Source organism: Salmo salar, chromosome 14 (genome assembly GCF_965601325.2).
Source record: "Salmo salar chromosome 14, fSalSal1, whole genome shotgun sequence".
Lineage (NCBI taxonomy): Eukaryota > Metazoa > Chordata > Actinopteri > Salmoniformes > Salmonidae > Salmo > Salmo salar.
The window spans coordinates 62716017-62738500 of NC_138304.1; the positions used below are offsets into that span (position 1 = coordinate 62716017).

The following is a 22484-nucleotide window of genomic DNA, read 5'->3' on the forward strand; positions in this document are numbered from 1 at the left end:
AAAACGTACCCGATTTAATCTGGTTACTACTCCTGCCCAGTAACTAGAATATGCATATAATTATTGGCTTTGGATAGAAAACACCCTAAAGTTTCTAAAACTGTTTGAATGGTGTCTGTGAGTATAACAGAACTCATATGGCAGGCCAAAATCTGAGAAGGTTTCATTCAGGAAGTGGCCTGTCTGACAAGGTGTCGTTCTTCTTGTCTCTGTTTATTGAAGAGTGAGGATCTTAGCTGTCCCGTGACACTTCCTACGGCTGCCATAGGTTCTCAGAAGGCGGCAAAAAGCGGAATCGTGGCTTTGCAGGCTCTGGCTGAAACAAAGTAGCGCGTTTGGGTAGTGGCTGGTTACAGTACTGTGAGACTCAGGCTCGTGCCCGCGTCGACCGAAAGGTTTGTTTTCATTCCTCTGTTTAGCTAAATGGACATTCCCGGTCGGAATATTATCGCTTTTTTACGAGAAAAATTGCATAAAAATGGATTTTAAACAGCGGTTGACATGCTTCGAAGTACGGTAATGGAATATTTAGATTTTTTTTGTCACGAATTGCACCATGCGCACGACCCTTCTTTACCATTCGGATAGTGTCTGGGACGCACGAACAAAACGCCGCTATTCGGATATAACGATGGATTATTTTGGACCAAACCAACATTTCTTATTGAAGTAGCAGTCCTGGGAGTGCATTCTGACGAAGACAACAAAAGGTAATCAAACTTTTATAATAGTAAATCTGATTTTGGTGAAGGCTAAACCTGCCGGGTGTCTAAATAGCTAGCCCGTGATGGCTGGGCTATGTACTTAGAATTTTGCAAAATGTGCTTTCACCAAAAAGCTATTTTAAAATCGGACATATCGAGTGCATAGAGGAGTTCTGTATCTATAATTCTTAAAATAATTGTTATGCTTTTTGTGAACGTTTATCATGAGTAATTTAGTAAATTGTTAGCAAATTCCTCCGGAAGTTTGCTAGTTCTGAACGTCACATGCTAATGTAAAAAGCTGGTTTTTGATATAAATATGAACTTGGTTGAACAAAACATGCATGTATTGTATAACATAATGTCCTAGGTGTGTCATCTGATGAAGATCATCAAAGGTTAGTGCTGCATTTAGCTGTCTTCTGGGTTTTTGTGACATTATATGCTAGCTTGAAAAATGGGTGTCTGATTATTTCTGGCTTGGTACTCTGCTGACATAATCTAATGTTTTGCTTTCGCTGTAAAGCCTTTTTGAAATCGGACAGTGTGGTTAGATAAAGGAGAGTCTTGTCTTTAAAATGCTGTGAAATAGTCATATGTTTGAAAAATGGACGTTTTTGTATTTTTGAGGAATTTGTAATTCGCGCCACGCCTATCATTGGATATTGGAGCAGGTGTTCCGCTAGCGGAACGTCTAGATGTAAGAGGTTAGTCTAACCACACTGTCCGATTTCAAAAAGGCTTTACAACGAAAGCAAAACATTAGATTATGTCAGCAGAGTACCCAGCCAGAAATAATCAGACACCCATTTTTCAAGCTAGCATATAATGTCACAAAAACCCAAACCACAGCTAAATGCAGCACTAACCTTTGATGATCTTCATCAGATGACAACCCTAGGACATTATGTTATACAATACATGCATGTTTTGTTCAATCAAGTTCATATTTATATCAAAAACCAGCTTTTTACATTGGCATGTGACGTTCAGAACTAGCATACCCCCCGCAAACTTCCGGGGAATTTACTAACCATTTACTAAATTACTCACGATAAACGTTCACAAAAAGCATAACAATTATTTTAAAAATTATAGATACAGAACTCCTCTATGCACTCGATATGTCCGATTTTAAAATAGCTTTTTGGTGAAAGCACATTTTGCAATATTCTAAGTACATAGCCCAGCCATCACGGGCTAGCTATTTAGACACCCGGCAAGTTTAGCCTTCACCAAAATCAGATTTACTATTACAAAAGTTTGATTACCTTTTGTTGTCTTCATCAGAATGCACTCCCAGGACTGCTACTTCAATAACAAATGTTGGTTTGGTCCAAAATAATCCATCGTTATATCCGAATAGCGGCGTTTTGTTCGTGCGTTCCAGAAACTATCCGAAATGGTAAATCAGGGTCGTGCGCATGGCGCAATTCGTGACAAAAAAAATCTAAATATTCCATTACCGTACTTCGAAGCATGTCAACCGCTGTTTAAAATCCATTTTTATGCCATTTTTCTCGTAAAAAAACGATAATATTCCGACCGGGAATCTCCATTTAGCTAAACAGAGGAAAGAAAACAAAGCTTTCGGTCGACGCGGGCACGAGCCTGAGTCTCACAGTACTGTAACCAGCCACTACCCAAACGCGCTACTTTTTTTCAGCCAGAGCCTGCAAAGCCACGATTCAGCATTTTGCCGCCTTCTGAGAGCCTATGGCAGCCGTGGGAAGTGTCACGTTACAGCTAAGATCCTCACTCTTCAATAAACAGAGACAAGAAGAACGACACCTTGTCAGACAGGCCACTTCCTGCATGAAATCTTCTCAGGTTTTTGCCTGCCATATGAGTTCTGTTATACTCACAGACACCATTCAAACAGTTTTAGAAACTTTAGGGTGTTTTCTATCCAAAGCCAATACTTATATGCATATTCTAGTTACTGGGCAGGAGTAGTAACCAGATTAAATCGGGTACGTTTTTTATCCAGCCGTGTCAATACTGCCCCCTAGCCCTAACAGGTTAAGGATCATATCACCTCTACCTTACCTGACACCCTAGACCCACTTCAATTTTCTTACCGCTCCAATAGATCCACAGACGATGCAATTGCCATCACACTGCACACTGCGTATACCATCTGGACAAGAGGAATACCTATGTAAGAATGCTGTTCATTGACCATAGCTCAGCATTCAACACAGCAGTACCATCCAAGCTCCTCATTAAGCTCTGGGCCCTGAGTCTGAACACCGGCCTTTGCAACTGGGTCCTGGACTTCCTGACGGGCCACCCTCAGGTCGTGAAGGTAGAAAACAACACCTCCTCAACACAGGGGCCCCACAAGGGTGCATGTTCAGCCCCCTCCTGTACTCCCTGTTCAGCCTCTCCAACTCAATCATCAAGTTTGCAGACGACACAACAGTAGAAGGCCTGATTACCAACAATGATGAGACAGCCTACAGGGAGGAGGTGAGGGCCCTGGGAGAGTGGTGCCAGGAAAATAACTTCTCACTCAACATCAACAAAACAAAGGAGCTGATCGTGGACTTCAGGAAACAGCAGAGGGAGCACTCCCCTATCCACATCGACGGGATAGCAGTGGAGAAAGTGGACACATCACTGACGATCTGAAATGGTCCACCAGATGCACAATTGAGAGCATTCTGTCGGGCCGTATCAACGCCTGGTACGGCAACTGTACCGCCCAGAACCACATGGCTTTCCAGATTGTGGTGCGGTCTGCCCAACGCATTACCAGTGGCAAACTACCTGCCCTCCAGGACACCTGCAGCACCAGATGTCACAGGAAGGCCAAAAAGACCATCAAGGACATCAACCACCCGAGCCACGGCCTGTTCACCCCGCTATCATCCAGAAGGTGAGATCAGTACAGGTGCATCAAAGGTGGGACCGAGAGACTGAATAACAGCTTCTATCTCAAGACCATCAGACTGTTAAAATAAGGATACCTTTTTTTTATTTTCACCTCAAATCTAACTGCTTGTAGCTCAGGCCCTGAAGCAAGGATATGTGTATTCTTGATACCATTTGAAAGGAAACACTTTGAAGTTTGTGGAAATATGAAAGGAATGTAGGAGAATATAACACAATCGATCTGGTAAAAGATAATACAAAGAAAAAACCAACCGTTTTTTTTGTATTTTTTTGTACTATCATGTTTGAAATGCAAGAGAAAGGCCATAATGTATTTTCCTAGTCCAGTTTCAATTTAGATTTTGGCCACTAGATGGCAGCAGTGTATGTGCAAAGTTTTATATTGAACCAATGAACTTTTGCATTTCTGTTCAAAGTTTTTTGTATCACGACTGCCCAAATGTTCCTAATTGGTTTATTAATAGCTTTTCAAGTTCAAAACTGTGCACTCTCCTCAAACAATAGCATGGTATTATTTCACTGTAATAGCTACTGTAAATTGGACAGTGCAGTTCGATCAACATGAATTTAAGCTTTCTGCCAATATCAGATGTGTCTATGTCCTGGGAAGTTTTCTTGTTACTTACAACCTCATGCTAATAGCATTAGCCTACGTTAGCTCAACCAATCCTGAAGAAGATTTATTAAATAGCTATCACTAGCCAGCTTCCACCCGGTTATGCAACCCTGCACCTTGGTGGCTGCTGCCCAGTATACATAGACTTGGAATAATGGAATTAATGATAATAATGGAATACTAGTCACTGAATGTTTACATACTACTTCACTCATCTAATATAGCCTAGTGGTTAGTGCGTTGGTCCAGTTACCGAAAGGTTGAATCCCCGAGCTGACATGGTAGAAATCTGTTGTTCTGTCCGTGAACAAGGCAGTTAACCCACTGTTCCCCAGTTGGCCGCCATTGTAAATGAGAGTTTGTTCTTACCTGATTTGCCTAGTTAAATAAATACAAATATTCTACTGTATTTTAGTCAATGCCACTCTGACATTGCTCAATCTAATATTTATATATTTCTTTAATCCATTATTTAACTTTTAGATTTGTGTGTGTTGTTGTGAATTGTTAGAAACTACTGCACTGTTGGAGCTACAGTAGGAACACAAGCATTTCGCTACACCCTCAATAACATCTGCTAAATATGTTTTTTGGACCAATAACATTAGATTTGATTTGAAATATGTCTGTTTTTCTTAACATGTTTTGTCATTTTGTCTATTGTATATTGTATGTGTTTGATGTATTTATGCGCGGTTCATCAGTAAAAGAGACCCTAGTCTCAATATGACCTGTCAAAAAAAAGGTTAAAGAAAAATATAAAATAAAGAAAAACTTTCACTATGAAAGGCTAACCCTTAATTCTAACCCTTGTCTCAGTATCTCACACTATGAAAGGCTAACCCTTAATTCTAACCCTTGTCTCAGTATTTCAGACTATTAACCTCTTGGGGCTAGGTGGGACGCTAGCGTGCCACCTGTGGTGCACTCCATCAACAGCAGGTGCATTTCAAGAGCGGCAAATTTGAATCCAAATAAATGTCAAAATTCAAATTTTTCAAAAATACAACTATGTTACACCATTTGAAAGATAAACATCTCCTTAATCTAACCACGTTTTACGATTTCAAAAAGGTTTTACGGCGAAAGCATAAATTTAGAGTATGTTAGGACAGTACATTTACAAGAGTTGTGTGTAATGTTTTGTCAAGTCAAAGACAGGGTCACCAAAACCATAAAACCAGCTAAAATGATACACTAACCTTTTACAATCTCCATCAGATGACACTCCTAGGACATTATGTTAGACAATGCATGCATTTTTAGTTCTATCAAGTTCATATTTATATACAAAAACAGCGTTTTACTATGGCATTGATGTTGAGGAAATCGTTTCCCTCCAATAACCGGCAGTCAAGTCAGCGTCACAAATTAAATAATTAAAATTAGAAAACATTGGTAAAATATTATATTGTCATTTAAAGAATTATAGATTTACATCTTTTGAACGCAATCAACTTGCCAGATTTAAAAATAACCTTACTGGGAAATCACACTTTGCAATAATCTGAGCACTGTGCCCAGAAAAATACGCGTTGCGATACAGACTAGACGTCATGTTGGGGAGATCTAAAATCGAAAATACTATGTAAATAATCCATTACCTTTGATTCTCTTCATCAGATGTCACTTCCAGGTATCACAGGTCCATAACGAATGTAGTTTTGTTCAAAAAAGCTCATCATTTATGTCCAAAAATCTCCGTCTCGTTAGCACATGATGTAAGCCAGCCGGACTTCTCGTCATGAACGAGGGGAAAAAATATATTTCCGTTCGTTCAAACGTTGTATAGCATAAATCATTAGGGCCTTTTTTAACCAGAACATGAATAATATTCAAGGTGGACGAATGCATAGCCTTTTATAACGTATTGGAACGAGGGTACCCAACATGAAGTAGCGCGCCAGGTGTCTAATGGGACATCACCGTTCCATGGCTCTTGTTCGGTCAGATCTCCCTCCAGAAGACTCAAAACACTTTGTAAAGGCTGGTGACATCTAGTGGAAGCAATAGGAAGTGCCAAAATATTCCTAAACCCCTGTGTTTTTCAATGGGATAGGTTTAAAGTCAATACAACACATCAGGTATCCACTTCCTGTCAGAAAATGTCTCAGGGTTTTGCCTGCCAAATGAGTTCTGTTATACTCACAGACACCATTCAAACAGTTTTGGAAACTTTAGAGTGTTTTCTATCCATATATAATAAGTATATGCATATTCTAGTTACTGGGTAGGATTAGTAACCAGATTAAATCGGGTACATTTTTTTTATCCAGACGTGCAAATGCTGCCCCCTAGACCCAACAGGTTAAAGGCTAACCCTTAACTCCAATCCTTGTCTCTGTATCCCAGCCTATGAACGGCTATAGCCATGGCTTGGAGTAAAGTGTTCCAGACTGTATAGCTTTACAACCAAAAACACACATTCATGATAAATGGATTTAAGTTCCTATTATGATGTTTTGAAATGGAACATCTTTGGGGTTGGAATGTTAAGTGTTTGTTTCAGGTACCCCTTGACTTTTGCTTCTGTAGATCATAGTCAGTGTCACAGCAGGGGGACTCTTAAGCAATGTCGCATATTGCACCCTATTCCCTGTATAGTGCACTATACAGTCATATGGGGTGCTGGTCAAATGTAGTGCACTATAGGGAATAGAGAAGCCATTTGGGACACAGTTTTACTGTTGAAGACATATCTGAGGGGGATTTGACTTAGCTGCCTACCATGAGGTTGCTGCATTGGCACAACAGGAAAGGTTGTGTGTGGCACCTCACATTGCCACTTCTGTGTTGGTACACAGGCAGTACCAGTAAAGGGATTTGGCACTGGTGGGGCACATCTTCTCCTCTTTTGCCCTGCCCCATGACTCCCCTGACATTGCTCTGTTCTTTCTCATTGTCACATGAGATCTGCTTTGATCTAATAGCTTATCCTGAGGATGAAATCAAACTCTATTTCTCAAGTCACAGATGACTGATGAATGAATTATAGCTTCAACTCCCATGCTAGGCTTTGCTTTGATACAGATGAACTGTACTCAATTCTCACTCTCTTAAACCGTCTCTATATTTCAAGCTTAGATAATACGGTAGCTGGCTATATGTTCTTATCTTAACCTCTTACATCTAGACGTTCCGCTAGCGGAACACCTGCTCCAATATCCAATGATAGGCGTGGCGCGAATGACAAATTCCTCAAAAATACAAAAACTTCAATTTTTCAAACATATGACTATTTTACAGCATTTTAAAGACAAGACTCTCCTTTATCTAACCACACTGTCCGATTTCAAAAAGGCTTTACAGCGAAAGCAAAACATTAGATTATGTCAGCAGAGTACCCAGCCAGAAATAATCAGACACCCATTTTTCAAGCTAGCATATAATGTCACAAAAAACAAAACCACAGCTAAATGCAGCACTAACCTTTGATGATCTTCATCAGATGACAACCCTAGGACATTATGTTATACAATACATGCATGTTTTGTTCAATCAAGTTCATATTTATATCAAGAAACAGCTTTTTACATTAGCATGTGACGTTCAGAACTAGCATTCCCACCGAACACTTACGGTGAATTTACTAAATTACTCACGATAAACGTTCACAAAAAACATAACAATTATTTTAAGAATTATAGATACAGAACTCCTTTGTGCAATCGAGGTGTCTGATTTTAAAATAGCTTTTCGGTGAAAGCACATTTTGCAATATTCTGAGTACATAGCCCGGCATCACGGGCTAGCTATTTAGACACCCAGCAAGTTTAGCCTTCACCAAAGTCAGATTTACTATTAGAAAAGTTTGATTACCTTTGGTGTTCTTCGTCAGAATGCACTCCCAGGACTGCTACTTCAATAACAAATGTTGGTTTGGTTCAAAATAATCCATTGTTATATCCAAATAGCGGCGTTTTGTTCGTGCGTTTAGACACTATCCAAGGGTGACGAAGGGTCACGCGCACGGCGCATTTCATGACAAATAATTTCTAAATATTCCATTACCGTACTTCGAAGCATGTCAACCGCTGTTTAAAATCCATTTTTATGCAATTTTTCTCGTAAAAAAGCGATAATATTCCGACCGGGAATGTCCATTTAGCTAAACAGAGGAATGAAAACAAACCTTTCGGTCGACGCGGGCACGAGCCTGAGTCTCACAGTACTGTAACCAGCCACTACCCAAACGCGCTACTTTGTTTCAGCCAGAGCCTGCAAAGCCACGATTCCGCTTTTTGCCGCCTTCTGAGAACCTATGGCAGCCGTAGGAAGTGTCACGGGACAGCTAAGATCCTCACTCTTCAATAAACAGAGACAAGAAGAACGACACCTTGTCAGACAGGCCACTTCCTGAATGAAACCTTCTCAGATTTTGGCCTGCCATATGAGTTCTGTTATACTCACAGACACCATTCAAACAGTTTTAGAAACTTTAGGGTGTTTTCTATCCAAAGCCAATAATTATATGCATATTCTAGTTACTGGGCAGGAGTAGTAACCAGATTAAATCGGGTACGTTTTTTTATCCAGCCGTGAAAAATACTGGCCCCTAGCCATAACAGGTTAACGAGAGTCTTGTCTTTAAATAGCTGTAAAATAGTCATATGTTTGAGAAATTGAAGTAATAGCATTTCTAAGGTATTTGAAAATCGCGCCACTGGATTAGACTGGCTGTTGCGTAGGTGGGACGAATTCGTCCCGCCTAGCCCAGAGAGGTTAACTAGCCTCTCAAAGCACTTCATAAAGACAGAAGTGAGTGCTATGGGGAGACAGTCATTTAGTGCAGTTACCTTTGCTTTCTGGGTTACAGGAACAATTGTGGATATTTTGAAGCAAGTGGCGACAGCAGACTGGGATAGGGGAGACTGAATATGTCCTTAAACACTCCAGCCAGCTGGTCTACGCATGCTCTGAGGATGCGGCTTGGGATGCCGTCTGGGCCGGCAGCCTTGCGAGCGTTAACACGTTTAACTGTCTTGCTCACGTCGGCAACGGAGAAGGAGAACCCACAGTCCTTGGTATCTGGCCACGTCAGTTTTTTACTGGTCTATTCTCTCAGCAAACATGTATTTAGTTATGGTCCACAACCTTATGGCAATGTGTTATCCTCAAAGTGGGCAAACAAGGTGTTTAGCTGGTCCGGAAGGAAGACGTCAGTGTCCGCGACGTGGCTGGTGGCTGGTATTGTGGCTGGTATTTTGTTGCCGGGTTTTCTTATTACGCCCTTTTATTTTGTGGTACCGGTATTTTTCCCACACCGTAGTATTTTGTTTATACTGGTGTTATCTTGTATTAAATACCTTGTCCACAGATCTCAGCTCTCCTGCGCCCGACTCCTTTCACCAGTTACCCACAGCCTTGACAATGTAGTCCACTGGGTGTGTTCTCGATCAAGTCTGTGAATGCTATTACCGCACAAACATTCTCTCCCCTTTTTCCCTCTCTTGCTCTTGGAAAATGCCTGCCTGCAGGCCAGTGGTGGAAAAAGTACCCAATACAAGTAAAGATACCTTAAGTAAAAGTGTATAAGTATATGGTTTTAAATATACTTAAGTATCAAAAGTAAATGTAATTGCTCAAATATACTTATGGATCAAAACCAAATGGCACAATGTTCTTGTTTTTTTATTTAAAGGTTGGCCAGGGGCATAATTTACAAACGAAGCATTTGTATTTAGTGAATCCACCAGATCTGAGGCAGTAGGGATGACCAGGGATGTTCTCTTGATAAGTGTGTGAATAGGACCATTTTCCTGCCCTGCTAAGCATTCAAAATGTCATGAGTAAAAAGTACATTATAAAAGTAAAAGTTTTCAAAAATATAAATAGTAAAGTAAAGATACCACAAAAAAACAATTTAATTAGAATTTTAAAGTATTTTTACTTAACTTCTATGGGCTAGGTGGGACGCTAGCGTCCCACCTGCGGGACACAGCCAGTTAAATATCAGGGCGGCAAATTCAAAACAACAAAATGTCATAATTCAACTTTCTCAAACATACAACTATTTTACACCATTTTAAAGATACACTTCTCCTTGATGTAACCACATTGTCCGATTTCAAAAAGGCTTTACAGCGAAAGCAAAACATTAGATTATGTTAGGAGAGTACATAGACAAAAATAATCACACAGCCATTTTCCATAAAAATCCAAAACACAGCTAAATGAAGCACTAACCTTTGACGATCTTCATCAGATGACACTCCTAGGACATTATGTTACACAATACATGTATGTTTTGTTCGATAAATTTCATATTTATATCCAAAAACAGCATTTTACATTGGCGTGTGATGTTCAGAAAATGTATTCCCACCAAAACGTCCAGTGAATGTGCACATCAATTTACAGAAATACTCATCATAAGCGTTGACAAAATATATAACAATTATTTAAAGAATTATAGATAGACTACTCCTGGATGCAACCGCTGTGTCAGATTTTAAAATAGCTTTACGGAGAAAGCACATTTTTCAATATTCTGAGTACATAGCTCGCCATCACAGCAAGCTATACAGACACCCACCAAGTTCGGGGTCACCTAAACTCAGAATTAGTATTATAAATATTCTCTTACCTTTGCTGATCTTCGTCAGAATGCACTCCCAGGACTGCTACTTCCACAAGAAATGTTGTTTTTGTTCGAAATAATCCATATTTATGTCCAAATACCTCCGTTTTGGAATCTTCTCAGGTTTTGGCCTGCCAAATGAGTTCTGTTATACTCACAGACACCATTCAAATAGTTTTAGAAACTTTGGAGTGTTTTCTATCCAAAGCTAATAATTATATGCATATTCTAGTTTCTGGGCAGGAGTAATAATCAGATTAAATCGGGTACGTTTTTTTATCCGGCCGTGAAAATACTGCCCCCTAGCCATAACAGGTTAATCCTGCTGTCGTGTCTTTGGCTATGCCGGATTAAGTGATATGACATGCTATCCTATAAAATTATTTCTCTGTAATTAATATCACCTGATTCGCTAATCATGTAAATGTAATTAACTAGAAAGTCGGGACACCACGGAAGAGTGTTTATGGAGCCGTTATCTTCCGAATAAACTCTTAAAAACGTAGTAATATTTCACATCGATAGCCGTCAATATTAATCCTCATCTTATTTTCAGTCTCATAATGAAAGTTGTAAATTCTTGGTTATCTTCACGAACCCTGGCTAACAAGTTGAATCAGCTATACAAAATTGGGTTTAATTATTTATTTACCAAATACCTAAACTAATCACACAGAATTACATATACACAGAATACAAATTATGTCATACAGAAAACGTCCCTGGTGGACAGAGCCGACATGGCGGCTTGTTACACAAAGAAAGGGGGTTGGGCTTGAATGAAAGAGCGGGAAGACTGAGGAACACAGAAAGAGCTTTGCTATGCCATCGTAAATACATTAACGTATGCATTCTAAATTACCGCCCATTTGGAAAAGGAAAATGCAATAAATATTTACTCTGAGCTGTGCTTCGGTAGGTTGGTCATAGATGCTGGCGGTTTTGGCCAACAGAGATCTTCTTGTCCTCGGAAGAATGTCTCTGGTGGTAAATTGGATACGTTGTAGTATCTTCGTTGTGTGTTAGACTGGATCTGTCGTCCGTCCTTTCCTAGCCCACGTCTACAGCGGCCGCTGCTAACTCAACGGCTAGGGAGTATCACTTCTGTAGTGAATAAGCATTCAAAGTTCATACCATTCGCAACCAAAGCTCACGCCGAGGTTGGCTTAGTTCTGTACTTGACATGTGTGTCCTTTTAACGCAGAGGCTGCAGACCTCACGTAGTGGAACTACGGTTACATTGTGTCATTGTCTTATATAGTGGCGAGGGGAGAAGGGTGTGTTTCATCGTTTATAACCCCTGTCTCTTCACAGGGGCGGGCCACTGATTAAGCAGGGCACTTTCCTTATGAAAACCCAATTCTCTCATTTGGAAGATAAAATTACATTTAATCTCCTAACAAACAATCTCAATATCAAACATTTAAATTGCACAACAATTCCATGTGAATTTGATAACTAGAATGTGTGGACTTTCCCAGGTACAGTTTATGTCGTCCTGTCATCAGTCATAATGTCTCAGATGACAACCGAACTGACATCCATACTCATTAAGTTCCAACGCATATTTCCAACTAGTTCTATTACCGAAATATGGTTCCTTTTCCCCATTTGTTTGATGTTCCCAGACTCTCTATATTTAACAAAGGCTATTCAACAGTCCTTCAGTAGGGTCAGAGAGAGAGGGGAAGGGAGAAAGGTATTTATGGGGGGTCATAAACCTTACCCACAGGCCAACGTCATGACACTGCGTTAAACTACTGTACAGAATGAGACTGAATAGGGAAGTGAGAATTGGGTTGCCTTGGTATTGGTCTTGCCAGGCTTGGATCAGGTTCCTGGTTGTTAGACTGTGTGGAAAACATTGCACAACTCACGCCTGCTGCTAGTAGATGTTGAGTGCAATAGCAGGACAGTTTTCACTCTTCCCCATAATCAGACATGCATTGACCGACCTCTAGAGTTAGTAATCACACGGTGGAATCAAAAACAGACCTGAGAACAGTATTACAAGGTGGAACATGTTCATTTAGGGAGATTGCTCTTCCCCAGTTGAGCAACAAATGGTAACACTGTAAGTTACTCCATCTCACTCCTCATACACTACATGACCAAAAGTATGCGGACACCTGCTCGTCGAACATATCATTCCAAAATTATAGGCATTAATATGGAGTTGGTCCCACCTTTTCTGCTTTAACAGCCTCCACTCTTCTGGGAAAGCTTTCCAGTAAATGTTGTAACATTCATACAGGGACTAAAATAGCCAAATCCAGTAATTTGAAGGGGGTTCACATACTTTTATATATAAAGTGTGTGTTGCCAAGGCACTGTAAGAACTGTTAGATGGAGAAAAAAATGTAAACAACTTTTTTGTTCAACATTATTATCCTCTCTGATCCAGTTTTATGGAAGTGAGCATACCACCCCACTTGACTGTATGAACTATTCACACGTTTGAGATCCCCATAGACATTACCGCAAACACCCCAGAATTCTATATCTATATAACTCTTGGTCTCTTAGTTGAAGTTGAGTGTCTGCATGCTGTTGATATTAACCATCACTTTCTCTCTCTACCATAGATGAACGGGACCGGGTACAGAAAAAGACCTTCACAAAATGGGTCAACAAGCACTTGATGAAGGTAAGATGAGGACATATACAACACCTCACTCTTGAGCTCATCCCTCAGCTCCTCAGCTTAATTGCTGCAGCCATTTCTGTGTGGTACTATAGTCTATCCAACCAGCTGGTCATAAAACATAACTGGTACTACTATTATCACTGCCTGTTGTGTAAGTGTCTATGGTAAGAAAAGGAAAACACTGGCCTGTGGTGCTGCCTTGGTATTATGAATCATCCGATATTACTCAAATATGATTTGGAGCTTCTTGGAAGCTGCCCTGCTACAAAGTTTCTCCCTGCAGCCAGTCACTGAGTCCGAGGCACTAAAGGAGCTCCTTAAACTTGACCCCAAAAAAAACATCTGGGTCAGATGGTTTAGACACTTTCTTCTTTAAGGTTGCTACCCATATAATCACCAAGCCTATCTCTGACCTTTTAACCTGTTAGGGCTAGGGGGCAGTATTGACACGGCCGGATAAAAAACGTACCCGATTTAATCTGGTTACTACTCCTGCCCAGTAACTAGAATATGCATATAATTATTGGCTTTGGATAGAAAACACCCTAAAGTTTCTAAAACTGTTTGAATGCTGTCTGTGAGTATAACAGAACTCATATGGCAGGCAAAAACCTGAGAAGATTCTGAACAGGAAGTGGCCTGTCTGACAAGTTGTTGTTCATCTTGGCTCTTTTTATTGAAGACTGAGGATCTTTGCTGTAACGTGACACTTCCTACGGCTCCCATAGGCTCTCAGAGCCCGGGAAAAAGCTGAATGATATCGAGGCAGCCTCTGGCTGAAACACATTATCGCGTTTGGCAAGTGGCCGATCAGAGGACAATGGGCTTAGGTGCGTGCACGAGTCGACCCCGTGCTTTATTTTCTTTCCTCTTTTTACCTAAACGCAGATTCCCGGTCGGAATATTATCGCTTTTTTATGAGAAAAATGGCATAAAAATTGATTTTAAACAGCGGTTGACATGCTTCGAAGTACGGTAATGGAATATTTAGAAATGTTTTGTCACGAAATGCGCCATGCTCGTCACCCTTATTTACCCTTTCGGATAGTGTCTTGAACGCACGAACAAAACGCCGCTATTTGGATATAACAATGGATTATTTGGGACCAAACCAACATTTGTTATTGAAGTAGAAGTCCTGGGAGTGCATTCTGACGAAGAAAAGCAAAGGTAATAACATTTTTCTTATAGTAAATCTGACTTTGGTGAGTGTTAAACTTGCTTGGTGTCTAAATAGCTAGCCCTGTGATGCCGGGCTATCTACTGAGAATATTGCAAAATGTGCTTTCACCAAAAAGCTATTTTAAAATCGGACATATCGAGTGCATAGAGGAGTTCTGTATCTGTAATTCTTAAAATAATTATGTTTTTTGTGAACGTTTATCGTGAGTAATTTAGTAAATTCACCGGCAGTGTTCGGTGGGAATGCTAGTCACATGCTAATGTAAAAAGCTGGATTTTGATATAAATATGAACTTGATTGAACAAAACATGCATTTATTGTATAACATAATGTCCTAGGGTTGTCATCTGATGAAGATCAAAGGTTAGTGCTGCATTTAGCTGTGGTTTGGGTTTATGTGACATTATATGCTAGCTTGAAAAATGGGTGTCTGATTATTTCTGGCTGGGTACTCTGCTGACATAATCTAATGTTTTGCTTTCGTTGTAAAGCCTTTTTGAAATCGGACAGTGTGGTTAGATTAACGAGAGTCTTGTCTTTAAAATGGTGTAAAATAGTCATATGTTTGAAAAATTGAAGTTTTTGCATTTTTGAGGTATTTGAATATCGCGCCACGGGATTACACTGGCTGTTGAGTAGGTGGGACGCAAGCGTCCCACCTAGCCCATAGAGGTTAACCTGTCTCTCCTCTCTGAGGATGTTCCCATTGCTTTGGAAGGCAGCCACGGTTTGTCCTTTATTTAAAGGGGGAGATCAAGCTGATCCTAACTCTTATAGGTGTCAAGTTTCAGGTAAGACCCAAATGCAGAAGCTGTTTATTACAGCAACAGGGGCAGGCAAATGACAGATCAAGGCAAGCTGGTGTCGATAATCCAGAGAAGTGGCAAAGGCACAGGATGGCAGGCAGGGTCAGAGGCAGGTAGAGTGGTCAGGCAGGTGGGCTCAGAGTCAGGACAGGCAATGGTCAAAACCAGGAGAGCAAGGAAAAGAGAGACTAGGGAAAAGCAGGAGCTGAGACAAAACGCTGGTTGACTTGACAAACAAGACGAACTGGCACAGACAGACAGAAAACACAGGTATAAATACCCAGGGGATAAGTGGGGAAGATGGGCGACACCTGGAGGGTGTCACCGATTGACTTGCCCAAAGCTTTTGATACAGTAGACCAGGTATTCCCAAACTGGGGTACGTGTATGCCAAATGAAATGTGATTCACATATATATATATAAAAAAAATAATCTTCACATTTATATTTTCCAACTGGGCTATACATTTTAAACTATCTAGTGTTCAGCAAAATAACAACACAATGTCAAATACAGGTAGCCTAGTCAAATAATTAACATCCAACCACATTAACCATTACTCTCACGGAAATTCCACTAACGGTCCGTATGTAACCATGGTTAACTGTGTTAAAGCAAGGCCCCTGAACTCTCATGCATTTTCTGCATTATGCAATGATATGGGCAACGACCATGTAACGCTTTTACAACATACAGAAGTGCGCTGGTTATCAAGGGGCAAAGTATTGGCATGTTTTTTTTAAATTGAGAGACAAGCTTAAAGTTTTCTTTACTGTCCATAATTTTCACTTGTCTGACGCCTTGCATGATGACGAGTTTCTCACATGACTGGCCTATCTGGGTGATGTTTTTTCTCGCTTGAATGATCTGAATCTAGGATTACAGGGACTCTTCGCAACTATATTCAACGTGTGGGACAAAATTGAGGCGATGATTAAGAAGTTGGAGCTCTTTTCTGTCTGCATTAACAAGGACAACACACAGGTCTTTCCATCATTGTATGATTGTTTGTGCGCAAATGAAATCAGGCTTACGGAAAATGTCATATGTGATATAGTAAAGCACCTGAGTGAGCTTGGCGCAGTTACGCAGGTACTTTCCCGAAACAGGCGACACAAACAACTGGATTCGTTATCCCTTTCATGCCATGCCTCCAGTCCACTTATTGATATCTGTACAAGAGAGCCTCATCGAAATTGCAACAAGCGGTTCTGTGAAAATTGAATTTAATCAGAAGCCACTGACAGATTTCTGGATAGTGCTGCGCTCAGTTTCTTGCCTTGGCAAATCGCGCTAAGACACTGATGCCCTTTGCAACCAGGTACCTATGTGTGGATTCTCGGTCCTCACTAGCATGAAAACTGAATACAGGCACAGACTGTGTGGAAAATGATTTAAGACTGAGACTCTCTCCAATATAACCCAACATTGCAGAGGTAAGTGCATCCTTTCAAGCACACCCTTCTCATTAACCTATTTATGAACAAATAAGGTTTTATATGTAAGATGACTAAATAAAGAGCAAAATTATTGATTATTAATATATTATTATTTGTGCCCTGTTCCTATAAGAGCTCTCTGTCACTTCCCACGAGCCGAGTTGTGACAAAAACTCACACGCTGTCACGATTCCCACTGACGGTGGCGCCCCCTCCTGCTCGGGTGGCGCTCGGCGGTCGTCGTCACCGGCCTATTAGCTGCCACTGATTCCCTTTTTTGGTTTTCCCTTCCTTTTGGTTTTGTGCACCTGTGTTTAGTTTGGTTAATTAGCGGGGCTATTTATGTTAGCTGGTCTGCTTCCGTGTTGTGCGGGATTATTTCTAAAGTGACGGTTCATGTTCGTGTCGGCTCTATTTTACGCCGTGTGCATTTTCTCCCCTGTGTGTGGGAGTATTTTGTTTAATGAGTGAGTGTACATTAAATACGCCACTACCCTGTGCTCGCTGCTTCCTGTGCCTCATTCCTTCACCACGACTGCCAATCCGTTACACACGCATTCTTATGACAAAAAACAACATTTGAGAGTGCGCTGAACCTGTTGCTAGAGGGGGTACGCAGCTGGAGGTTGAATGTTTGAAGGGGTACGGGACTATAAAAAGTTTGGGAACCACTGCGGTAGACCATTCCATTCTTGTGGGCCGGCTAAGGAGTATTGGTGTCTCTGAGGGGTCTTTGGCCAGGTTTGCTAACTACCTCTCTCAAAGAGTGCACTGTATAAAGTCAGAACACCCGCTGTCTCAGCCACTGCCTGTCACCAAGGGAGTACCCCGAGGCTTGATCCTAGTCCCCACGCTCTTATGAATTTACATCAACAACATAGCTCAGGCAGTAGGAAGCTCTCTCATCCATTTATATGCAGATGATACAGTCTTATTCTCAGCTGGCCACTCCCCAGATTTTGTGTTAAACACTCTAGAACAAAGCTTTCTTAGTGTCCAACAAGCTTTCTCTGCCCTTAACCTTGTTCTGAACACATCCAAAATAAAGGTCACGTGGTTTGGTAAGAAGAATGCCCCTCTCCCCACAGGTGTGATTACTACCTTTTGAGGTAGTCACCTCATACAAGTACTTGGGAGTATGGCTAGACGGTACACTGTCCTTCTCTCAGCACATATCAAATCTGCAGGCTAAAGCTAAATCTAGACTTGGTTTCCTCTATCGTAATCGCTCCTCTTTCACCCCAGCTGTTAAACTAACGCTGATTCAGATGACCATCCTACCCATGCTAGATTACGGAGACGTAATTTATAGATCGGCAGGTAAGGGTGCTCTCGAGTGGCTAGATGTTCTTTACCATTCGGCCATCAGATTTGTCACCAATGCTCCTTATAGGACACATCACTGGACTCTATATTCCTCTGTAAACTGGTCATCTCTATATACCCGTCGCAAGACCCATGGGTTGATGTTTATTTATAAAACCCTCTTAGGCCTCACTCCCCCCTATCTGAGATATCTACTGCAGCCCTCATCCTCCACATACAACACCCATTATGTCCGTCACGTTCTGATAAAGGTCCCTAAAGCACACACATCCCTGGGTTGCTTGTCTTTTCAGTTCGCTGCAGCTAGCAACTGGAACAAACTGCAACAAACACTCAAACTGGACAGTTTTTATCTCAATCTCTTAATTCAAAGACTCAATCATGGACAGTCTTACTGACAGTTGTGGCTGCTTTGCGTGATGTATTGTTGTCTCTACCTTCTTGTCCTTTGTGCTGTTGTCTGTGCCCAATAATGTTTGTACAATGTTTTGTGCTGCTACCATGTTGTGCTGCTGCCATGTTGTGTTTCTACCATGTTGTTGTCATGTGTTGTTGCCATGCTATGTTGTTGTCTTGGGTCTCTCTTTATGTTGTGTTGTCTCTCTTGTCGTGATGTGTGTTTTGTCCTATATTTCTTTTATATCTTTTTTTTATCCCAGCGCCCGTCCTTGCAGGAGACCTTTTGCCTTTTGGTAGGCCTCATTCTAAATAAGGATTTATTCTTAACTGACTTGCCTAGTTAAATAAAGGTTAAATAAAAAATATAAATAAATAATCTCAAAACAAGCGCATCTACTCACGACCACAGCTGTAACTGCAGTCCAGTTCAAAGTAAATGACACAGATCTGTGAGGACAGACGCTGGGAGACGAGAAGCAAGTACAGGGAGTGAGTATTTAATAAATAACAGACATGAAACAAAACACGGACAGCGTCTGGACAGGGGAAACAAAACGACAATGCTGAGAGAGGGATGAAAGTGAGGAATAGACAGAAATAGGGGAGGCAATCAAAAACGTGAAGGAGTTCAGGTGAGTCCAATGAAGCGCTGATGTGCGTAACGATGGTGACAGGGGTGCGTAATGATAGGCAGCCTGGTACCCTCGAGCGCCAGAGAGGGGGAGTGGGAGCAGGCTTGACAGTACCCTCCCTCTAGTGGCACCACCCGGCGTCCCACCTGGGCAAGCCTGACAGGCCGGCCGAGGCATGGGAGCCAGACGAGCCAGCTGAGGTGTGGGAGTCCGACGAACTGGTTGAGATGTTGGAGCGCAATGAGCCGGCTGAGGAGTAGAAGCCTGACAAGCCGGATGAGGCGTGGGAGCCCGACAAACCGGCTGAGGCGTTGGAGCCTGGCAAACCGGCTGAGGCATGATGTGGTGTGGGAGCCTTCTGAGCCAACCGAGGCAAGGAAACCTCTTGAGCCAGCTAAGGCGAGGAAGCACGACAAGTCCGCAGAGGCTCCACCGGTTCCGGTTCCAGCGGCACCTGGGCCTGACGTCACCAACCAAAACAAAAAACAAAACTCCCTGGTGCTTCCATTATTGGTGTCAGCATTCTCTAAGGACAGACGCTGGGAGACAAGAAGCATTTAACCTCTCTAGGGTAGGTGGCACCAAATTGTCCCACCTACGTAACAGCCAGTGTAATCCCGTGGCGCGTTATTCAAAAACCTCAAAAATGCAAAAACTTCAATTTTTCAAACATATGACTATTTTACACCATTTTAAAGACAAGACTCTCGTTAATCTAACCACACTGTCCGATTTCAAAAAGGCTTTACAACGAAAGCAAAACATTAGATTATGTCAGCAGAGTACCCAGCCAGAAATAATCAGACACCATTTTTCAAGCTAGCATATAATGTCACATAAACCCAAACCACAGCTAAATGCAGCACTAACCTTTGATGATCTTCATCAGATGACAACCCTAGGACATTATGTTATACAATACATGCATGTTTTGTTCAATCAAGTTCATATTTATATCAAAAACCAGCTTTTTACATTAGCATGTGACTAGCATGTGACTAGCATTCCCACCGAACACTGCCGGTGAATTTACTAAATTACTCACGATAAACGTTCACAAAAAGCATAACAATTATTTTAAGAATTATAGATACAGAACTCCTCTATGCACTCGATATGTCCGATTTTAAAATAGCTTTTCGGTGAAAGCACATTTTGCAATATTCTCAGTAGATAGCCCGGCATCACAGGGCTAGCTATTTAGACACCCAGCAAATGTAGCACTCACCAAAGTCAGATTTACTATAAGAAAAATGTTATTACCTTTGCTGTCTTCGTCAGAATGCACTCCCAGGACTTCTACTTCAATAACAAATGTTGGTTTGGTTCAAAATAATCCATAGTTATATCCAAACAGCGGCGTTTTGTTTGTGCGTTCAAGACACTATCCGAAAGGGTAAATAAGGGTGACGATCATGGCGCAATTCGTGACAAAAAAAATCTAAGTATTCCATTACCGTACTTCGAAGCATGTCAACCGCTGTTTAAAATCAATTTTTATGCCATTTTTCTCATAAAAAAGCGATAATATTCCGACCGGGAATCTGCGTTTAGGTAAACAGACGAAAGAAAATAAAGCATTCGGTCGACTCGGGCACGCGCCTAAGCCCATAGTACTCTGATCGGCCACTTGCCAAAAGCGATTATGTGTTTCAGCCAGAGCCTGCCTCGATATCGTTCAGCTTTTTCCCGGGCTCTGAGAGCCTATGGGAGCCGTAGGAAGTGTCACGTTAGAGCAAAGATCCTCAGTCTTCAATAAAAAGAGCCAAGATAAAACACAACTTGTCAGACAGGCCACTTCCTGCATGGAATCTTCTCAGGTTTTGGCCTGCCATTTGAGTTCTGTTATACTCACAGACACCATTCAAACAGTTTGTGGCAAACCTCTTCAAAGTTAGGAGCGTTTGTCACAAATTAAGTGGGAAACTGTCACCAAAGTCAGCCCAGAATGAAAGTTCTTTCGAACATGACAGTACCTGTGTGTTTGTTTCGCTGTCCTGGTCCACCCAGGCCACAGGTAAGGTCAAGGATAGCAGGGTTCGGTACACAAATCTGGTTCTCGGTAGGTCCAGGTCTAAACGCCAACAGGTAAGTCCAAAACAGTCCAGCTCGTACACGGTAAATCCAGCCAATGTAGATTGTCTCTTTCTCTATGGTTCATAGATCCTTCCCGCCCTCTCTCTCTCTTCCTGTTTTTTCTTGACCTTTTATCTGTGGGTCGGCTCCACCTTCTGAGGGTTCCCCTTGCTTCTGGGAATTGTAGTTTTGGCAGTCGGCCATTTTGTGATCTGTAGTTCTGATCGGGGTGGCCATTTTAGTGATCGGGCAGAGCCCGTTTATTAGTTCTGCCCTCACATATCTGCCATTTATCACTCGACCCCCTTCTTTGCCACAAGTTTTAGAAATTTTAGGGTGTTTTCTATCCAAAGCCAATAATTATATGCATATTCTAGTTACTGGGCAGGAGTAGTAACCAGATTAAATCGGGTACGTTTTTTATCCGGCCGTGTCAATACTGCCCCCTCGCCCTAACAGGTTAATAGTCCAGGTGAGTCCAGGTGAGTCCAATAAAGTGGTGATGCACGTAACAATGGTGACTGGTGTGCGAAATGATGGGCAGCCTGGCTCCTTCGAGCACCAGAGAGGGGAAGCGGGAGCAGGCGTGACAAGATCCATATATGGCAATGGTCTATTTGCATATAGGCCTACTGCAGCTCTGATTGGTTATGCTCACCGGTCTGTGTAGAGTACGGGCTGAGAACTGTGTGTCAATGCAATAGAATCCTACTCCGATGGGTTCTGCCTACAACAAACTATTTTACGTAGTTTGTTTTGTTTCGGGTATGTTGCTTTGAAAGTGGCTAATATTGCGTTGATTCGATCACAATTGCCACAGTAAAGGGAAACGTTGATAGTGTTAACTAACAGGAAAAACTCTACAAAGTTGAGTGAAGTTCAATCTCGTGTTTTTCTCCATGGGCTATTATTTCTCATGTGCTTTGCTCAGCAGTCCCGGGGAGCTGCATGGCAGTCTCGGGCTAATGTGCTTGCAGCTTAGAGGGAACATTGGTTCTAACACAGGTGTCCTGTATGCAAGTCTGCCAGACAATGCAACTTTTCAGGCCTCAGACAAGCATGGTCACCGAACCCCCTGTGTTACACTTCACCCCTCTTTGACCTCCTCCTTGAAGAGACCCATCCAAGTCACAGGACCAATGCCTAGGGTAACACAGTCTTAAACCAGTCAGACATA

General features: G+C 41.7%; 1 protein-coding gene across 2 annotated transcripts in view; it reads left to right on the plus strand.

Moving 5' to 3' along the window:
- The window catches only part of LOC106569778 (plectin), a 225313-nt gene that overhangs the window by 132182 nt on the left and 70647 nt on the right, over positions 1 to 22484 (plus strand). For both annotated transcript variants that reach the window (XM_082961060.1, XM_045694589.2), the window contains one exon: positions 13384 to 13445. In XM_082961060.1, the coding sequence (XP_082817186.1) occupies positions 13384 to 13445 (62 nt within the window). The remainder of the gene's footprint in view (positions 1 to 13383; positions 13446 to 22484) is intronic.